Source organism: Mixophyes fleayi, chromosome 5 (genome assembly GCF_038048845.1).
Source record: "Mixophyes fleayi isolate aMixFle1 chromosome 5, aMixFle1.hap1, whole genome shotgun sequence".
In the NCBI taxonomy this organism is placed as follows: Eukaryota; Metazoa; Chordata; class Amphibia; order Anura; family Limnodynastidae; genus Mixophyes; species Mixophyes fleayi.
Window position 1 is genome coordinate 84746807 of NC_134406.1, and position 21475 is coordinate 84768281.

Sequence of the window (21475 nt, forward strand, 5' to 3'; positions counted from 1 at the left end):
CCTGCAGACTGATATCATCCGGTTTTGGCAGAGCCAGAATGCTAGGTAAGGCCTCTTTGAGCTTTTGGATTAGATGCACGTGAATGGGCAATATGGCTGCCTTGACATTATAGACAGAGCAGAGTGTGAGCTGGCCATTTCAATTTACATTTCTTCTACAACAATCATGAGACTCAGCCATGTTAGAGCAGGTCTCATTAATCTTCTTTCATGTTCTCCATTTGTGGCTCAGAAAGGGGAGGGAAATGCCATTGAATGTGTGCCTTGCATTAGGTGCAGTTTTGCGGCTTATGCTTGCCTTGTTCACGTACTCGAATGTCTGTCTTGCAACTGTGAGCTGCTTCTGGCACAGTGAGGTGGATTATGTAATCTGTACTATCATGTATTGCATTAGCAATCGTGGAGTCATTGAGGATTTTTTTTTCTTTTAATTTTGGTTTCCCCTTTTTGCAGTGGACTTGTAATTGCTGGTATTGCCTTTTTAAGCCGCTGTCTACACACACACACACACACACACACACCTATGCATGCATGCATACATGCAAACATACATACTTAATTTGAAACACAAGTTCTCTGTTTTTTTAGCATTTGCTATTGGCTCCATCTGATGTGGCTGGCTGGGGGATTTTCATTAAAGACCCTGTGCAGAAGAATGAGTTCATTTCGGAGTACTGTGGAGAGGTATGTTGTGTCTATGTGCATGAAAACAGGTAATTTGCATATGCAGTTATTAATCGCCTACAGGGCCGCTAACCCTTAAACTTGTTACCTCTAACCACCTTTCTGCATCTTTTTTTTTTTTTTTTTTTTCCTTTACGTACAAAAATGGGCTGTTTAGTCTCAGAATAATAATCACATGATTGAATGAGTTTCAGTAATTGAAACACTTCTAATTAATACACTTTAATGAAAGGCTAATTTTGCTTTCAGCATTGTACACCTAGATTGTAATTCTCTGAAGGCTAAACTAACCTTTTCATTTTTGCCTTCTGTTTGTTTTTACCTTGCATAGCTGCAGGACTGGAGATGGCTTACCCTATGTTCTCTCCTGCATTGGATACACGTATTTAAATGCATGCAGAAGAGAAAATTTCCTCTAATGACCAGAAGAAAGCCATCTGCAGGCCTACAACCATTATGCACATGGCATGGTTGTAGCAGGATAAGTAAACCTGTGGGTGGAGTGAAGTGATGTTTCGCTGGTGGAGATTCCAATGCTGAAATGTAAATGAAGATATAGTTGCCATTTATCCTCAACGCATTAAGTTGTGCGGCTCTTCTTTATTAGATCTCGGGCATAAATAAAAATGAATGGGCTTTTTTGTGTAGCTCCTTCTTTAGACACTGAATTTACATTCCAGAAACTCTCATATGGTAGTTTACTAGAACTAAGGGAGGGTCAAGGAGCGGGGAATGCTCTGGATAATTAGTGGTGATTGCTGATGTGTGTAAGTAAATCAATGTCTACTGATCTGATGTTATCTATATACATGGAGTTAAGTGCCTATTATATTTCCAATCTGATACACGGAAATATGATTGTGTTTGTGGTTTATCTTCAGATCATTTCTCAGGATGAAGCAGATCGAAGAGGCAAAGTTTATGACAAGTACATGTGCAGCTTCCTCTTCAACTTGAACAATGGTAAGTCTAAAAGCCTGTACAGTGGACTATGTATTAGAGAGATAGATGTGTGTATGTATATGCCCAACCACCCCTCCCCCTCTTGCGTTTTTGTCATTTCGGTTTTTGTTTTGTATTTTACACCCTGGATTCCGAGTGTATTGGTGATTTCTTGCTCTGTTATCCCTGCCCATTTTTCTTTGTAATCCTGCTTGTGTTCCATCAGGTTGGATTAGGGTGTTGTGAACAACAATTTCCAAATCATTCCACAGATTTCCAATGGAACTGGGATGTGGGCTCTGACTGAAACTCCAGCCAAAAGCACATTTGTGGCTGTTGCTGTTGCTTTGGTCATTGTACTGCTGGAATATACATCTCCCAAGTCCTTGGTCTTTAGCAGACTGTAGTAGTTTTTTTGGTCCATCCATTCTGCCCTGTATTTGAGCCAGTTTAAATCTGTATAGTAGAGACATATCCCCATACGTGCACAATGTTAGGCTTACTACAAACATAACGCTTAACGTAAAGGCCAGAGAGCCCAGTCTGGGTCTCCTCAGACCGTATAATCTTCCTCCACTTGCTGAGGTTTTACTTTCGTTTAGAGGCATTTATAAAGTGATTTTCAATAGAATTCTTTTTGTAATAATTACTCTGAAGGGAACTGAAGTCAATCAGCTGGAGCAATGGGACTACACTTTTTATATCTGTATCTATTGACTTGGTGAGGGACATACAACTGCTAATAACATGTATATGAAATGTGGTCATGCTGAGATTTTCTCATTCATTGTTTATTTTAGATTTTGTAGTTGATGCAACTCGCAAAGGCAACAAAATTCGCTTTGCAAATCATTCTGTGAATCCAAACTGCTATGCAAAAGGTAACATTTGTGTGCTCGTTTTTTGTGGTAATCCAGTACTCTGTATAGTAAAACCATTCCACTGCTACTCATTATACACAGCCTTTTGCCTTGTATCTAATCTTTTTAGGGAATTAATGTGTTTTCTCACTTTACTTTTATCTATAAACTATTTCATTAAAATTTAGCAGCTTGAAATAAAATATTAAAATACACTTAGTAACTTGTTTTATCTGTTGCTAGTACACATTTGATTCCAAAAAGAGGATCATGACCACCCATCCTTATTTTTCATTGGAACTAGGTTTGCCAACTTATTCTTTTAAACACATGTTGTGTATGTAGACTTAATCTCACCTGCTTTGTCCTATGTATGCCTCATCAAAAGACTTTAATGACTAGCAAAAGTTGTGCTTTAGTGCAGTGTGCCATGTTGTGCGAAGGGAGGGGTGTCTGTAGGAGAAGTAGCTTGCCTCCTAGATCATAGAAAAGAAATAGGTCTGCCTCATCTGCATATTTTAGGGGGACAGCTATATGGCAATATAAAGGTACTATAGGAATAATAATAAAAAAAAAAATATTCCGTTATTATCATTGCCTGTATTGATCTGAATATATGTAGCACAATAACATTTTCATGTATTGGCTAAAATTTCATCAAAACATTTAAGCTTGCAACCAGATCCTGCTAATGATCGCTCCTAGATCATCACACTGTGTCGGAGGACTTAGTGTCTGGTTGAGGAGTCAGAGAAGGTGGCATGTAATTCAATGTATAATATTAAAAAAAAAAAATATATATATATATATATAATATTCCTGCTTTTGGTTTAAGTGTCCCTACTAGTAACTTTTGGCAAAAATAGTAATGTATAGAAAACAATCGGCATCATAGGTACATAAACAAACAAAACCCCAGAAATTGATGAATTTATATACTAACAGAAAGTTAACTGAACCTGCACATACGAAAGTACTTTAGTGCTTACTAGTCCACACTGAAAACTAGTAAAAACAACTGGTAAACTTGTTAAAGTAGTGAACCAAATATGGATATAGCAAATTTCCAAAGTTAACCCATTTATTTTATTCTCATTTCAGTAATGATGGTGAATGGAGACCATAGAATAGGTATATTTGCTAAAAGAGCCATCCAGACTGGAGAAGAACTCTTCTTTGATTACAGGTGAGATTTGCCTTGAATTGTAGTAAACAGGGCTATTATCCTAGAAAAAAAATACCCAGGAGCCAAGGTGATTCTTTAAATATAAAATTGCAACTTACAGTAGATTGTTAAAACCAGTGAGACAAAGACATGCAGATGGAGCTTACAGAGCAAACAGTAAGGAGAAGATCTAGAGTATATGAGTGATGGTTGCTACAATTAATTGCAACTGGGGGTAGTCTTGAGTGATTTTGTAGGAAAATGATGCTTCCTTTACACACCAGGGAGTACTTGCTCGTCTGTTTTGTTTGTGCTTTGAATTAATGCGCAATCTTTGCTGCTGATTTTATCTTGTAGTCCCACACTAATGTCACCTTACACATTTTTAATTGACTACTGTTGGCTTTGTCCCCACTTTTTCTACTAATCGTGCCCCAGCAGTCACACCTTTTTTTCAGAGTCTATAAGGTTTCCTCTTGCAGCCATGCTCACCAGAATCATAAGCAACAAGGGAAACCCAACTTTTTTTTTCATATATGTGTGTATATACATGACCCTCACCATGTTATTTGCTTAAATAACTTATATTCTGGTAAGAGATCTCACAGGTTAATAAAAATAAAATAACAGATCTTTCTCTCTCATCTTCATTTTAGATATAGCCAAGCTGATGCTCTGAAATATGTGGGTATTGAGAGAGAAATGGAAATCCCCTGATTCACCAGCTACCTCCTCTTACAACCCATGCCTTACCTTCTTCAGGAATTTCTAATACTGGCGCAATTTTAGCTACAAAGAAAAAAAAAATGCGAGTTGAAGTTCGGAATTTACTGAGTACTGTACAAGTAATTTATAGAGATGTCAAAGGAAATCAATTCTTTTTGCCAGCTGCAAAATGTTTTGTACCAGTGAACTTTTGGCAATAATGTATTGTGGTACATCTCCCACCTCAAATAAAATATACTTGAACTTCTTTATTTCCTGTATGTCTGTCTTGGTTCTTTCTTAAAACCTTTTACAACTGCTCAATTGGTATCAGTCAGTAATGTTAACTTACACCTTTAAAATAATTGGTAAATCTTACTTTCCAACTCTACCGGGATGCTCACAAATCTTGGGTAGTCTACCGGGCCCTCACCCACCTCCTAGTGAAATGGGCAGGATGGGGTCTCACTGCCATGAATCAGGGGGGGGGGGCAGACTGACACAATGTGTCGTGCTATGTTCCCCTGCAATTGCCACTTCCCAACTTTAAGTATCTCCTGGAGGAGAGGTCAAGTATATGTAGTAAATGCATTTTTATTGTTTTCCTCCTTAAGGGCCTACACACACTGGTGCCCACAACACTGCAGTTGTGTGTATAAAACACAGCCTACATTCTCCTCGATTCACATGGACTGTTTCCATAGTAACATACTTAATGGAATATGGTGCGACTGCATTTAGATAAGTGTTTTCATACCCTTTATTACTACTGCTGAGAAGAGGCTAGCCCTTGAGTACAATTGAAGCCTATTTTGCCAAAGGAATAATACCTATTCTGATCACCAATAAGATACAGATCTTTTCATGGCTTTAGAACTGTGGTAACGTTTTTGCTGTTAACAAGGTTGTTCATATTTTTTGTTCAGGTCAGTGACTTGGGATGGGAAATAGAACAGTCACTGCTTGTATTTTGTAAAAGTATCACATTAGAATGCAATATTGACACAGTACAGTATGACCTGCACTTCAATCAAATTCTCTCCACCTTGACCTTTCTCCTTTTCGCAAACCCACAAAACTTAGCATATTGAACCATATTCTTCCTGCAAATCTGGTCACTAACCTCTGCCTGGAAGTTATTTATACAGACTGTATATTCCAATGTCATGATCCTGGATGTTCGTTTTCCTATCTTTTTATTACCAGTGACGCAATAACAGTCCACACATTTATTACAACCAAAGTTAGCGTTGCCCACACTTGTCAACAGATTATATACATGTGTAGGTGAGAACGTCATGACCATCTGCCGTAGATGTCTAATGGGATTGGCTGGTGCATCACTGACAAGTTAGGACCTAGCAATCAAAATATCCCAAGGGACGAGCTATCACAGCACTTACTAGAAGAACTTAACTTTTCATGGAAACTACGAGTTGGGTATTTCAAAATGTTGCTGTCGACAGCAATGTATGCCAAACATGAATAATATTATTTCAAGGGGATGGTCCATTTATTTACAAGTCAGCTGTAGCATAACTCATGGAGGAATGCACACTTCACTAGGTTAGCTAAATAAATGAAGAGGGGTCTTTAAGGGCAGAACTGACACTGCTGGTTTAATGGAAACTATTAACTCTGCTTGAAAAGTTTCATTTTAAAATGCTGTGTTTCCATGGTCTAAGAACTGCAGGGTTCTAAACATCGATGTAGCATTGCTCTAAGCAGTTTCTTCTACTTCTGGTACTAATATAGATACAAATAAATTTAACCAATATGCCAATTTACATAAGATACAGTGGTGTTGATGGACAAGACTTGTGTGTAATAAAAAAAAACAATTCATGGTTTGATTGTTAACTAACCCACATGTGACATGCCTAACAATCCTATTTCTCTTTCCTGCCATTGGGGGACACTGCAAGACATTGTGTATAGTAGTGGGTCCAGGAGTCTTTGTCACTTCATCAACTTGTTTGATCTTTATTCTCCTCCCCTACTATGCCCCTTCTTTAAAGTGACTAGGAGCAAAGGTCACTTTGGTATAGGCTCCTATACCCAGTTAGTTTTTAGCATTTTCACGTTTTTATTTTATTTTCCAATATAGGTGCATTACAGGGCTCGAACGCAAGACCTAGGTGAGTGATTAAGACTTCCTGCTCTACTCACTCTGGGTCCCGCATAAGGTAAGAAGAAACTGTACTCTCTCACTGAGCACTCCTGCTGGCATTCCCCTAGAAACAAGCTTACAAGGGCCACTTTTGGGGGCACAGTGACCACTGGGTTAGCACATAAGGGGGGACCAGAGCCCCAGCAGGCAGCCTGTGATACCACATTGAATAACAGCAGTGACTGCAGCCTCAGCTATCTTTATCGGACAGGGGAGAAGTCCCCTAGGCAACAGGCAACAAGAAGGGCTCAAAACAGCGCTCACACTCCTTAAGAGGTGAGGTGGCTGTAGTATATGGCGCACGCACCTGGGCACAGTAAATTAGAGCGTACGCCGAACAGACTCATGGTGGCCATCTTGCGGTACACACAGGACGTTGGGAACAGCCAGGAACTAACTTCCTTCCTTCCTTCCTTCCATGCATTCATTCATTCATTTCCTGCCTCGTACAGAGCACATTTTTCACGTGAAGACACAGGACAACATTGTGCAATACCGCTGCTCGACTCTGCCTCTCCTCATCTAAAGTGCAAAGCTGTCTGGTATCGTTACAGGCATGAGCCAATTAAGCATTTCAGACTGATGGTTGTTTTATGGGATTGTGATTTCTTTACATTATTACCTTTTCACATACAGCACTGTAAAATCTATTGTTGAGGGATGTGTGCTTTACTATTATAGGACTACCTAGTATAGAGACTCTGTAGATTCCTATCTGAACAGCCAGCAGTTTTCTATAATTCTTTAGTACAGCTTGTGCTGTTACTTAAAGGACAATGGCTGAGAAGGGGACAGCAAAGAACAAGGGACACTCTGTAGCTAATGTGTTGTATTATGCCTTTGCCAAGTGTAAGACAAAATTTTCTGTTAGACAAACAGACGCTTTCTACGCAGCCTGTAATGCTGATGCACAGGCATGACACAGTTCAAACCAGGAGGTGTCTACAGCAGTGGAAGAACCGTTTTGGCTACGATCCTTCTCAACAGCTGTGGAAAGACTAACGTGATGCTACGGGTAACGGATACATGAAAACACTACTCCACTCACTCTCATACACAGGCTGATGAAGCCAGTTTCCCAGGCTGAGGCAGCCCACAGGGAGGATAGATTGTTATCTAGTACAGGGGCAAAAGGATTATCTCTGGTACGGTTTTAGACTGAGATCAGGAGTCAGACCTCTCCTCAGCAGAGGAAGGGGAGTTGGAGTTAGACCCAGAGAAGGAAGGCAGTCATGACACTGATGCTGCCTCAGCACATAGTGTGGATAGTATAATTTTAGCCATCGGGCATACCTTGGGGTTTGCTGAACCTGAACCCTCGGCACCTGCGGGGGTTACCCTTTTTAAAAGGACCAAGGCACAATGAGCAGCTTTCCCAGTCACCGGAAATGTTGGAAATAATAACTGAAGCTTGGCAAAAACCCAATAAACAGTTTGATGCCAGGCACTCAAGTCCCTTTAACCTCTGCCACCAGAGGACGCTGTAAAATGGGAGTTGTTACCTAGAGTAGACACTCCAGTAGCACGCTTCGCTCTTGAATGAGGATGGCAGCAGATGATGCTGATAGCCCTTAAGGCTCACACTGATAAAAAGTGCGACTTAGCGCTCAGCATATACTGCAGTTTGTTTAGACCCAATATGGGGGTAACTTGGGCGAACAAGGCTGTTCAGCTATGGACTGAAGGGTTGATTAAGGGCCTAAAAGATAAGAGCTCGGTACGAGGTGTGAACGTTCGCAGAGCATGTACTAGAGACATCTGAATACGTAGTGAAAGCAGCCATGGACACTGTGGCTGTTAATGCTAAGTCCTTGGCACTGATTGTAGCGGCTCACCGTAGCCTATGAATACGGCCGTGGTCGGTAGATGCCGATTCCAAGAGAGCATTAGAAAATTTACCCTTTGATGGCGTGAGCCTTTTCAGCTCAGAGATAGAGAGGGTTATTCACGAGACCACTGGGGGAAAGAGCACATCTCTTCCCACCATAAACAATAGACCCCGGCAAGGTAGATTTCGGTCCTTTCGGAATTTTGCACGAGGCAGGGGGGGGGGGGGGGGTCAGAGGCCAGTACACTGTTCCCAGACAAACATTTAGCAGAGGGGACAAAGGCACAGCTAGGCGAGGATCCTCACGCCCAGCGGATAAGAACTCTGCTTGACAAAGCCCTTCTGGGAGAAACACAGGAGGGGGCGTGACTTCTTCAATTCCGAGGTCAATGGTGCGCCTCCACCACGGATCTTTGGCTTTGAGGAATAGTGTCCCAAGGCTACGTCATAGACCTAGCCCAGTCCCCCAAACAAAGGTGCTTCGTCACTCCCCTTTCCCTGTGCCCACTCAAGCGCTTCAGGAGGCCATTCAGAAACTGCTGGCAGTACAAGTGATAGTAGAGGTACCGCCCCTGGAGAGGGGACGAGGGTTTTACTCCAACCTCTTCCTCGTACTAAAGCCAGACGCCACATTCCGGTCATTCTAAATCTTCAGTTGCTAAACAACTAAAGATTCAGAAGTTTCGTATGGAGTCTCTTCGGTCAGTGATAGCAGGTATAGAACAAGGGGAATTCTTAGCCTCCATAGATATCAAGGATGCCTATCTACATGTCCCAATATGAAAGGGACACCAGTGTCTACTACGCTTGAACTGAAAGCACACTTTCAGTTCAAGGCCCTCCCCTTCAGCCTAGCAACTGCACCCAGGGTATTCACCAAGATTATGGTGATCATGGCAAGTCTCTTGCGTCAGAAGGGAATAACCATAATTCCCTATCTCGACTACCTTCTCTTGAAGGCCCCGTCGGCAGCAGATAGGGATCACAATGCAATTCCTTTAGACTCACGGCTGGGTGTTGAACATACCAAAATCGTCGTTGGTCCCAGCGCAACAAATGCGTTTCTTGGGTCTAATATTCGATACTCAGACCCAAAGAATATATCTTCCGGAAGACAAGCCCCTATCGCTGTGCAGGAAGGCCAAGGCCCTCCTAGCAAAGAAGAGGGTCTTTATCCTCAGCTGCATGAAGCTCCTGGGGACAATGGTCTCGGTATTAGAGGCAGTTCCATTCGCGCAGTTCCACTTGCGCCCACTTCAAACAGAGATCCTGCACAAATGGTCAGAATCGTTTAGACAGGCAGATCATTCGCTTGTATGTGTATATATATATATATATATATATATATATATATATACACACACACACACAGTATCCCTTGCCTGGTGGACATCCAAGATCAACTTGCAAAAGGGCCCGTTTCTACAGACCTGGTCTTGGACTCTCGTCACAACGGACACGAGTCTGCCGGGGTGGGGTGGAGTAACAGATCCACCCCTGTCCTCTACTGGTATTGTTACAACTTTTTATTGTAATTGCTATTGATTAATTGCATTACTTTTCTAGCCTGTTTACACTATCAGGACTATTGCTCAGTGTCTTGGGATTGGAGTATTTACAAGGTATTGTTTGGCATTGTAAACTGACAAGATTCTGGTCTCCTTGTTAGTCAGTCTTTTGAACTCAGACTTTACTGTACCTTAAAATTATATATATATATATATATATATATATATATATATATATATATATATATATATATATATATATATATATTAAAACTATGGCTGAAAAGGGGACAACAAGGAGCAAAGGACCCTCTGGTTCTGCTTTGTTATACTATACCTGTGCCAAGTGTAATTGTACATTTTCTATTGGACAGATGACCCGGAATGCTCTTTGCGCAGCTTGTAGCGCCGATATCCAGGAACAATGCGACCCAGCTCAGGCGTCTGCGGCTCTGGAGGAACAAATCTGGGTAAGATCCCTGACAACGACCATGTTGGAACTCACTAAGTTGATGATATGTGAACACTATTTCCAACACCTTTTCACATAGTCAGGCTGGTGAAGGCACATCATCACAAGCCAAACCTGCTCACAGGGAGGATAGATTACTGTCCATAACCTACATGGGCAAGAGGATTATCCCTGATACGGTACTAGACCGAGATCAGGAGTTAGATCTGGATCCAGAGGAGGATACCCCCCTCATAACGGGGATTCTGTTTCGGCCCATATTGTGGATAGCCTCATTTCAGGTATCCGGCGCCTTCAAGGTTCTCGTTATTTAAGAAGACTAAGACACTATTAACCGCCTTTTTACAGTCCCCAGAAATTATATAAATCGTAGCTGAGGTTTGGCAAAGACGAAATAGACAATTTATGATGCCAGGCAAGTTTAAATCTCTTTACCCCCTTCCGCCAGAGGACACTATTAAGTGGGAGGTTTTACCTAGGGTAGACACCCCAGTAGCTCGCCTGTCCTCATCCTCGGCCACTACCATTCAGGAGAGGGTATCCCTTAGGGAGCCCACTGCTTTAAAAAAAAAAAAAAAAAAAGTGATTTAGCCCTCCGCTCAGCATATACTGCGGCAGATAGCTTATTTAGACCCAATATGGCCATGGCTTGGGCGAACAAAGCTATTCAGCTGTGGGCTGAAAAGTTACTTAGAGGATTACAGGAGACCACTCCTCGGTCGGAACTTCTCACGTTAGCAGAACACATACAAGAGACTGCTGAGTATATAGGCCACGCAGCCATGGACGCCGTGTCCATCAATGCTAAGTCTTCGGTGCTCATTATTGCAGCCTATGATTATGTTCTTGGACAGCCGATGCCGATTTCAAGAGAGTTAGAGGGTTTACCGTTTGACAGGGTTACCCTGTTTGGCTCAGAGCTGGAAAGGGTTATACAGGTAGCCACAGGAGGCAAAAGCACCTACCTTCCCAGCGTATCCAATAGGCCTCAACAGGGTAGGTTTCGGTCCTTTCGAACTTTTGCCCAAGGCCGGGGTGCCTCGCCAAGAGGCCAGTCCTCTACCCCTAGGATCCTCGCAACTAGCGACAAGCCCACAGCTTGACAGACCCCCCCCCCTCCTGGGGAGATGGTGGTGGGGACACGCCTCCTTCGTATCAAAAGCCAATGGTGGGCCTCCACCATGGAAGTTTGGATACAAGGGATAGTGTCCTTGGGCTACGTCATAGACTTAGCCCAGTTTCCCAGTCAAAGGTTCTTCACCACCCCCCTCCCCCCTTGCCCCCTCAGACAAAAAGCACTTCAGAAGCTGCTGGTAGCAGAGGTAATAGTACACATTCCCCAGCAAGAGAGAGGGCAGGGTTTTTAGTACAAACTCTTCCTCGTACCAAAGCCGGACACCATCTTCCGGCCAATCTTACATCTACAGTTGCTAAACAAGCAGCTAAGGATGCAGAAGTTCCGAATGGAGTCTCTTTGTTCAGTTATAGCAGGAATAGAACAGGGGGAATTCCTAGCTTCCATAGACATCAAGGATGCCTACCTGCATGTCCCAATATGGAGAGGACACCAGTGTCCGCTCCACTTTACGGTGGGGGATTCTCATTTTCAGTTCAGGGCCCTCCCCTTCAGTTTAGCTACCGCACCACGAGTATTCACCAAGATCATGGCGGGACTCCTACGTCAGAAGGGAACAATAGTTCCCTAGCTGGACGACCTTCTCTTGAAGGCTCCATCAGCATCGCTCCTAACTCAACACAGATATCGCGATGCAGTTTCTAGAGGCTCATGGCTGGGTGCTGAATGTGCCCAAGTCACCACTTATTCCAGCGCAGCAGATGTGTTTCTTGGGTCTCATATTCAACACGCCGACCCAAGAGTGTATCTACTGGATGACAAGGTCCTCTCGCTTCACAACAGGGCCAAATCCCTTCTAGCAAGGAAAAATGTGTCTCTCCTCAGTTGCATGAAGCTCGTGGGGACGATGGTTTTGGTGTACGAGGCAGTTCCCTTCGCACAGTTCCATTCACGCCCACTCCAGAAAGAGATTCTTCAGGTTCCCAGAATCATTTGGACAGGCAGATCATCCACCTGTCCACACACACACACACACACACACACGGGTTCCTCTAGCCTCATCATCATTTATTTATATAGCGCCACTGATTCCACAGCACTGTACAGAGAACTCATTCACATCAGTCCCTGCCCCATTGGAGCTTACAGTCTAAATTCCCTAGCAATAAATTTTGATAGCAGCCAATTAACCTACCAGTATGTTTTTGGAGTGTGGGAGAAAACCGGAGCACCTGGAGGAAACCAACACAAATACGGGGAGAACATACAAACCCCACACAGATAAGGCCATGGTCGGGAATTGAACTCATGACCCCAGTGAAGCAGAAGTGCTAACCACTTAGCCACAAGACAACCTGAAAATAGGACAGTCCCTTCAAATCTGGTCATGGACCTTGGTCACAACAGACGCAAGTCTGTCAGGGTGGGGGGGCGTAACAGGACCCCTGAGGCGTCAGGGACTCCGGTGCCCCCAGGAAGCTTCACTCCCAATAAACATCCTGGAGCTTAGAGCAGTATACAGAACGCCAACAAGAGCTCAGTGATTCCTAGCAGGAAAACATCTGCAGGTCCAATCGGACAATGCCACAGCCATGGCCTACATAAATCACCATGGCGGCACACGCCACGCAGAGAGACGTCACTAATAATGACATGGGCGGAGCAGCATTTCCCCAGGATATCAGCCATTTACATCCCTGGAGTAGAAAACTGGGAAGCCGATTTTCTCAGCAGAGAGACATTTCACCCAAGCAAATGGTCTCTAAACAGATTATACTATATTATTATACCCCACTGTCTCGCAGTGTCCCCCAATGGAGTCAGAGAAATGGATTTTATGGTAAAAATCTTCTTTTTAGTTCTTAGCAAGAGAAGTGACTGCATACAAAATAAGCAAATTGCCACCTTTAAAGCGTACTTTTCAAAGCCGGGTTTCTGAAATCCGAACCACTACCAATGCTTGTTTTCCATATCTCCTTGGTAGTGTATTCATTACTGACTGACACATTGTAAGAGCTCTACAGGTTGTACTAATTACTTCACTTGTGCTTCTGTGGTGGAATCTGGCAAACATGCAACATTATCAGTCCCCGAGGACTGGATATGAGGAAACACTAATTTAGTGTGTAAAGATACAGAAATAATTTACGTATGGGTGATATTTATAATTACTATTTCAAATTTAGGAGACTAAAAGACAAATAGGGCTTTACAAAATATTCCAAAAGCAGCTTCACACTGTATGAGGTATTTCTAAAGGAAAAAAAAGTCACGGAAAATTAGTTTAATATTCTGACATTTTAGATGAGAGTTCATATCTGAGTGAGCAATGGCAGACAGAAAGGTGTTAAAGAAAAGGCTTCCACATGGTAACACCTATTGTTATATCTGGAAAAAAAAATAAGTTGAAATATTAGATCCACAGTTTTTTTATTTATACTGCTTCATAAGGAAGCACTTTGTATTCAGTCAAGCATGCAAAAAAGATGCGCAAGACTCAAATTACAGTTTGACAGTGGATTAACAACCTTCATCCCCAGTATCAGATATTTGATGCAAACACTGAGCTTCATAAAAAAAAATTCAAAGTGTGCTTACATTTCAATTCTTGATAGAGCTAGCACAGGTTTTCATGTCAATGGGATAAAATTTATCAAATAACTTACACCCACATTCTATGCAGATGTCAGTGCATGGATTAAAAATAAAAACAGGTAAACACTTTTGAAAGGATGTGCAGAATAGACCTTACATGGTTTATGAAACAAAATGCGAATCTGAATTACAGGCATTTAATTCCTTATATATTAACGAATGGTTCACTATTAGATGGACGGACAAAGGAAAGAATGGTACTCAGCCAAGTACATATTAGAATGAATGTTTATAGCATTCTCATATTTCTGAATTATATTCACTACTTCATACTTTATCTACTTTCTTAGATTAATTCGATGTCTTAATGTGTGCCTGATGCAAAAAATATCAAGCTTTAAAAACAAAAAAACCATTAGTAAATCATCCAAAGTATATATTTCTCTTGCATCCTATTGGGGGACACTGCAAAACATAGCTGTGGTCCTGGGACTCAGGCACAGTTAAAATCGGAGTAGCTCCACTCCTGCTACTCCAGGTGTAATTATATCTAGCCAGATTATGATATCTTGCTTTTGGATTTATTTATGTATTTTATATTAAACATGCTGCTTGGCTTTCATTTTGAATCACAATTCTTTAGTATATGTTTCTTCCCACCTTTGTCCTTGGTGTTTTTCCTTTGGAGTTTTATGTCATTGCTTTACACACAGTTGCTTGTGAAATATTTGCAAGTTTAGTGGTTTTTAGTCACAGAAGAGCCTGACAAATGCACTTCAATAATCACCACTCTGACAGTCACCGAGTTATTCACCTGCAGCTAGGCTAGCCGTAATTCTAAGCACCCAGAGTAGTCTAACATTCTTACACATCACACTGCCAATGCTGGCATATTATTCGCTTACTTAACACACAACTGCATTTTACTTTCAATATGCATGGTGTTCCTCATTTACCCATGTGTTTCCATTTTCTTTGGTCCACAACCTGCATATACAGGTGCATCAGTAAAAGGTCAGAAACAATTACATGACTTAAGAAAACTTTAGCAGTTACAGTATCCGAACATAACAACCAATAAAGAATCTTAAATTATAAATAGGACAGAATTTTAAAAATAAAACAATGTGAAAAAATTAAATATTAGGTACAAGAACAACAGTATAGTGTCGCACAATTGATCACACTTTTGTATATAAAAGCATTAATAGTGCGTGCAGACATATCAAACACAAAAGAGAACATTATGCAAAAAAAGTTTATAAAACAAAATTTTAATCATTCACAGACGAGACATGTTTTAAAATTATAGTTTAAGTATGTAGTTTACTTGTTGGGAACAGGGATTAGTGATGAGAGACTAGCTATGAGTGATGAATGATGAATCTGGAGCGATAGGCATTTCTCATGTGTTGTCTACAAATAAGTCAGAATCATTTTTGCACGACGCTGTGTATTTTACCACATCATATAGTTTAATTTTTAAATGGAACGGATGCACGATTCTATAGGAACAGAAGTACTGAAATGTGATGAAACAAAGAAGCAATGTGCTCTCTTAAAATGTGGGCATTCCTTGCCGACCTGCCTGTCCCCTCCATGTTTCAATGGTACGGAGCAAAATTCAATTTTTTTTTATTTAAACCAATGAGACGGTGGTGGACCTGTCAGCAAAGTATGCCCCCACCATCAACAGAGCATGGGCCCGAACAGGGGTCAGACCGAGCGGCCCGGGGGACCAATGCCCCCCTGCCCAGCCCGCCCCTGCTCAACACGATACCAAAACTCTTATCCATTTACTCATTTCCCATCTTGACTATTGCAACCTCCTGCAATCTGGCATACCCGATACCCATATAGCCACACTTTAAATCCATCCTAAATGCTGCTACAAGGCTGATCTTCCTCTCTCACTGTGCCACTTTGATTCTGGAGGACACAGGGATCCAATGTAGGGATTTACAATTTCAAATTATTCACCCTTACCTACAAAGCTCTCAAACACTGCCCTTGCATGCATCTCAAATCTCATATCAAGCTACTTTTCCTCCTGCCCTCTTAGATCTACCTCAGACCTTCGTCTTGTCCCTGGTAACCACCTCTCACTCCCACCTACAAAACTCCTCCCGTGCTGCACTTATGGAATTCCCTACCATACTCAGACTTTCCCACAGCCTTCAAATCTTTAGATGCTCTTTGAAAACCCATCTTTTTTTTTTTTTGGTGACCTTACCCCCAATAATACTATTCACACTAATGCACCCTCACAACTGTCCCAATTTCCACTAAACCACATTTGCTCGTGTTTCAGCTGTGCCCTCTTCCATTTAGAATGTAAGCTCTCTAATGAGCAGGGTCCTTCATATCCTTTGCTTTCATGACTGCGTTTATTTTATCTACCTTGTATGTCCTTGTTTTATGTATGTCCTGTTTTCAGAGCTCCATCACATAAACCCATCTGCCTGAAAAAAACAGAATTAAGGGACTTTAGGTTTGTCTCTGTATAGGCACTCGTGTTTTGTTTTTTTAGAAATAAACAAAAATACCATAGAAAGACAATAGACAAATAACAGTGCTTAAGAAACTAAAGACAAAGCTCTTCACTTTACAGAGATCACAGCCAAAACTAGCCAAGCCTATATACAACAAACTGGTGCAAATGCACACACTTTAAAATAGTCTGTACTTAGCAGAAGGTACTGCAGACCATACTTCTCAGAACACCTACCAATTCAGCCAGTACCACTGCACCCCAAGCAGTAATTAAGGTCCGCATCTGATAAGGAAGAGAATCTCCAGGTAAACCATGGCAACTATAGACAGATTTTTTTGTGTTCTTTTTTAGCTACTCAACTACTATAGACAGTGTTCTGCAAAAGCTACAGCAGACAAAGCTATGCAAGTGCTCAGTGGTGAGCACCTAGTTCAGCCCTGGCCAACCTGTGGCTCTCCAGGTGTTGTGAAACTATAAATCCCAATATACTCTGCCACTTATGGGCTGGCTTACTATTGGCAAAGCATGCTGGGACTTGTAGTTTCACACCTGGAGTGTCACCAATTGGTCAGGCCTGACCTAGGTGCTAACAGTCTTAGACAGCTACAGACCATGCTTTAGTTATTTGTAGAGCCTACAGGCAATCCACTGTGTAGCTAGTAATACTGTCACAGAGGGATATCAAGGAATAGAATTACTGGATATTACAAGCCACCACCCAATTATCTACACAGATCATATACTGCATTAGTTATAGAATACAATCTTCATATCATTATGTATGCCATTCATGCAGTTACAATGTCACTTCACTACAAGAGGGTGGTGTACCCATTAAGAAGGTAAATCACTGTATTTGCTTATTATACATGACCAGAAGCAACGTTGAAAGGGAACTTTAGAATAGCACAACTCTGACCAAGCGCAAGTAAATATAATGAAAGTGATGGGGAATCCTGTTAGTCATACCTTAGAGATTCCAATGTCTAAATACAGCATGTAGCATGTTGATAGAAGAATCACTTTCATCATCCGCATCTTCACTTTATAACATCCTCATTTTTTTGACCAGGAAAATGGTTCTAGATTATCACCAAGCTAGTTAAATAGCACCTGTCACCTATACACAGTGGAGACAACCATTTTGTGGTTTGCACCAATGTTCATGTCAATTTAACCTATAAATCCACTATGAATATTGTGCTTCAGTAATATCACTATTACCTAACCAATCTCTAGGTATCTGCAGTATCATTTTTTTTTCCAGACAACACATTGGCTGCTTCTGCCTTTTTTGCAGAGATGAATACATTCTAGTTAGGCACAATGCACAACATTAAAATACATGACTAAGCACATTGGAGAACTGAGACTTTTCAGTCACATGCAATTGTTTTTAGGTGAGATTTTTTCTTCTGTCACATGACAACTCATAGCATCTATTCACATAAATGAGTAAATTGCAGAACATGGATTGTGTCCATTTAGCAACTCTCAATTTCACTGTTCTGCAATTTGCTGTTATGTAAACTATACATACAACACTGCAAATTGTATGAGATTGGACAAAGTACCTATGAAAATAAAGATAGTTCACCCGATACAGATCAATAAGCACTTTGCCAATATAAATGTAAGAGAATGTCTATTTTTAGACAACTCTCACTTGATGTACCCCTATGTATGGAAGGTTTTGTACAGAGTTCTCCTGTATGCAGCCTTTACATAAGGCGCATGGTCCATCTCCAGGCTGCAGGTAAAGGCAGGAGACCGAGGGCAGCGGTAGGAATTTTCCTAGCTCCTGTAATGGCGTGCTTAGTTTATTTTGCCAAACACAGACATTATATTTCGCTCAATCCCATAATCCCCTTAGGTCATCCCAAAGCCTCCCCATCATTATTTCACTTGTGCCTAGTGACAAATTTAACATAACTGTGGACGTGGTCAAATGAATAGCCTGTCCTTCAAAGAGCTCTGTAGAGTGGAAGACACAGAAACCTCTTCTTATATCATTGCAGCGCATGCAAGTGGTGTCCTTGCTCAGTTGTAAAAAGATTAAGGACATTGTGGACCCAATTGGTGAATACTGATGGGGGTTATTTGTAGGCATTTTGTAAGAAAAATAAATAAATTGGAAGATACTCTCCATTCTGGACAAGTTCCAGCCATCCATTTTTGCATCCAACCAACTTCAGGTCTTCAGTAGATCTAGTAGTAGCCCCAATCTCTTACTAGTTTGTCACATTATAGTTAGTGATTTATATTGTACTGATACAAAAACAAAAAAAAAAAAACTTGGTACAGATTAATTTTTTTTTTTTATATATTTTTTGTTTTATTTTCACACATTAAAAAAATGAAACACACTATACAAATGGAAATTCATAGCAGATTACATTAGGTCCATCCATACGCTAATTCATTGTGCTGCCAATATAACTAGGGACTAGCTCCATTGACATCGGTTGCCCATACAGCCAAAATGTACTGATTTAAAAGGAGGGAGGTGGTAGCATGCAAACATCTGTTTTGCTTGGGTACAGGCTACCCTCAGTTCTTAAATTAAAGGGCATTGGTGTCCATATATCCATATTTACATGCTTGAAATGGTGTCAGTCCTGAGGCTGGCATTTTGGAGTCCTCTTTCCTGTGTGGTTAAAAAGTGTCGGACCAGGTGGCAACAAATAAGCTCCTATGAAGTTCTTCTGTGTCACCATTCTTTCCATAACGTAACTTACTATCTGTCGAGTGTCACACAAATGACGTTTACCCAATCAGGCATTTTCTAAATATATGTATAAAATTTTCTTTTTATTCAAGCCAGGTAACTGTATGTGTCTTTTTCTCCATCCACACGCTCCAGATACTCTTTCTCTATAAGGATGTCAATACATTTCTAAGGAGTAAAAAAACAAAAAACAAATTTTGAGCAATTATTTTCATCCAAACATTGATACCTGCCAATTATACTAAAGATAAAATTGCAATACAGAGATGTAGTACAGCTTAATAGCCTGCTGATGGCACTATAAAACCTTGCACCCAATTGGTGTCTATCACAAAGCCCTTTGGTAGTAGTAGCAATGAGTGGCTGCCTGATTCATTGGGTACATTATTTTATTTCCTTTATTAAATATCAAAGACAAGTGTATACGCACTAGGTATGCCTTTTACTGGTGACATGATTTAAAAAGAGACTTATTTCTGCCATTATGGGCAACATTAGTAGGCATATTTACTACTGCTGACCATAATTTGACTACTTCTGGGGATATTATTGGGCATTATTACCAGTGAATTATTGCTAATATTGTTAGCTGCTGCAGAACTGCCCAGTTATATTATTGGGCCCTAATGTGACTACGGTTGGAGTAAGAGTTACTATTGATACAAAGACAGCAGCATCTCCTGAATCACATGGAATACACTTACAGTGAGTAATGCTTTTCTGAAGCATTTGATCGCTGTACCCTGGGTCTAATGTAAAAGCTCTGGTTACAGGAACGGTCAGAATGCATGCACAGGACTGAGGTCACAGCTCCTATATACAATGTCTTTAAGCGAATATAGCAAAGCACCAAGAGCAGGTACTCAGAACATGCTTCACAAACACGTTTGTGCAGCTTCTCAGTGATGGTAGCTCACAGTAAAACTGAACCACAGTAAAGAATCTGTGGTATAATAAAATATACAATATATCTATACATATTTGCTTGTCATGTTTGTTTATTTTAGTTTTAACAAAATGCCAAACCTAGTGATGTGTGGCCCTACAAAATTAGTTAGAGGATGCATGTGAGGCCCCCACAATATAACAGGAGCCCATCAACACTCTAAACAGACACCAGTAGTAAGGGCTCCTTCTAATTCAGTCCATTACAGTCAGGATGGTACACGGATACAGATTTCAGTCCAGTTTCCATCCGGTAATCTGCTTAATAGCTGCCTAATGACAAAAGGACCCGCATCAAGAATAGCACAATTTAACTGAATACACCATAGACAGATGTTTGTGTATCTTGTAAAAAGTAACCAGATGGTTTTTATACATATTTTTTAGACCCATCTGCTGCTGAGACTCATCTCACCAATGTGCTCCACTTCTGGGGTCATCAGATATTTATCAAAAACTATCAGCAGGCCATAACTAAATATAAGGGTGCCATCACTTTAAAGAAGTTACCTCCAGCTTTCTAATTGCCAGGGATAGGAAGATAGTGGCTCTAGAAGAGCCTCCCCTATCCCAGGCATTTCCCACAGACTTTAATGAACTGTACATGCACGTTTGTAATGGAAGATATATTCATTTTCTTCTGGGTTTTCAAAAAAACCCACAGATCACAGTAGGAAGTGATCAGTGGGCTTTCTTTGCACCTTAAATGCAAAGCGTTCATGTAGAGGACAAGTCCCAATCGTCCTTAGCACTTAAGGGATTAAATTAAACAAATATTACCGACCCCCAAGGAATAGATAAAAAGAATTTATGTACTTACGTTAAATCCGTTTCTCGGATTCCGTCTGGGGGACACTGCTTACCATGGGGTTGTGGAGGGAGCTTGGGGAGTTGGCACCTAACTAGTTAACTTTAGCACTGCCGACAGACCCCTCCCCTCTACAATCCCCCTGCCCCTCTTGTTCAGTTAATTAAAAAGCCCAAGGAGGAAAGGCCAGTCAAACAAGAGCACACAGAAGAAAAGCAGAAGGGAGGGATCGCAGTGTCCCCCAGACAGAATCAGATTTAACGCAAGTACATAAATCCTCTTTTCTCTTTCATCCAGTCTGGGGGACACTGCTTACCATGGGGACATTCTAAAGCAGCCCCCTAAGGGTGGGACTACTCTGAAAATCCCGCTCGCAAAGCACTACGAGCGAAATTTGCATCAGCGGATGCAAATACATTAAACTGGTAAAATTTTGTAAATGTATGGACAGAAGACCAGGTGGCTGCCCTGCAAAGCTGGTTTGCAGAAGCCCCAT

General features: G+C 41.3%; 2 protein-coding genes across 10 annotated transcripts in view; one reads left to right on the plus strand and one right to left on the minus strand.

Annotated features, from left to right (window-relative positions):
• Positions 1 to 4628, plus strand: part of EZH2 (enhancer of zeste 2 polycomb repressive complex 2 subunit) — a 46082-nt gene extending 41454 nt beyond the window's left edge. For all 5 annotated transcript variants that reach the window (XM_075212508.1, XM_075212506.1, XM_075212507.1 and 2 more), the window contains 5 exons: positions 589 to 684; positions 1566 to 1647; positions 2427 to 2507; positions 3588 to 3672; positions 4308 to 4628. In XM_075212508.1, the coding sequence (XP_075068609.1) occupies positions 589 to 684; positions 1566 to 1647; positions 2427 to 2507; positions 3588 to 3672; positions 4308 to 4368 (405 nt within the window). In that variant the 3' untranslated portion in view covers positions 4369 to 4628. The remainder of the gene's footprint in view (positions 1 to 588; positions 685 to 1565; positions 1648 to 2426; positions 2508 to 3587; positions 3673 to 4307) is intronic.
• Positions 4629 to 18803: 14175 nt separating this feature from the next.
• The window catches only part of CUL1 (cullin 1), an 80918-nt gene continuing 78246 nt past the window's right edge, over positions 18804 to 21475 (minus strand). For all 5 annotated transcript variants that reach the window (XM_075212512.1, XM_075212513.1, XM_075212515.1 and 2 more), the window contains one exon: positions 18804 to 19394. In XM_075212512.1, coding sequence (XP_075068613.1) covers positions 19314 to 19394 — 81 coding nt within the window. In that variant the 3' untranslated portion in view covers positions 18804 to 19313. The remainder of the gene's footprint in view (positions 19395 to 21475) is intronic.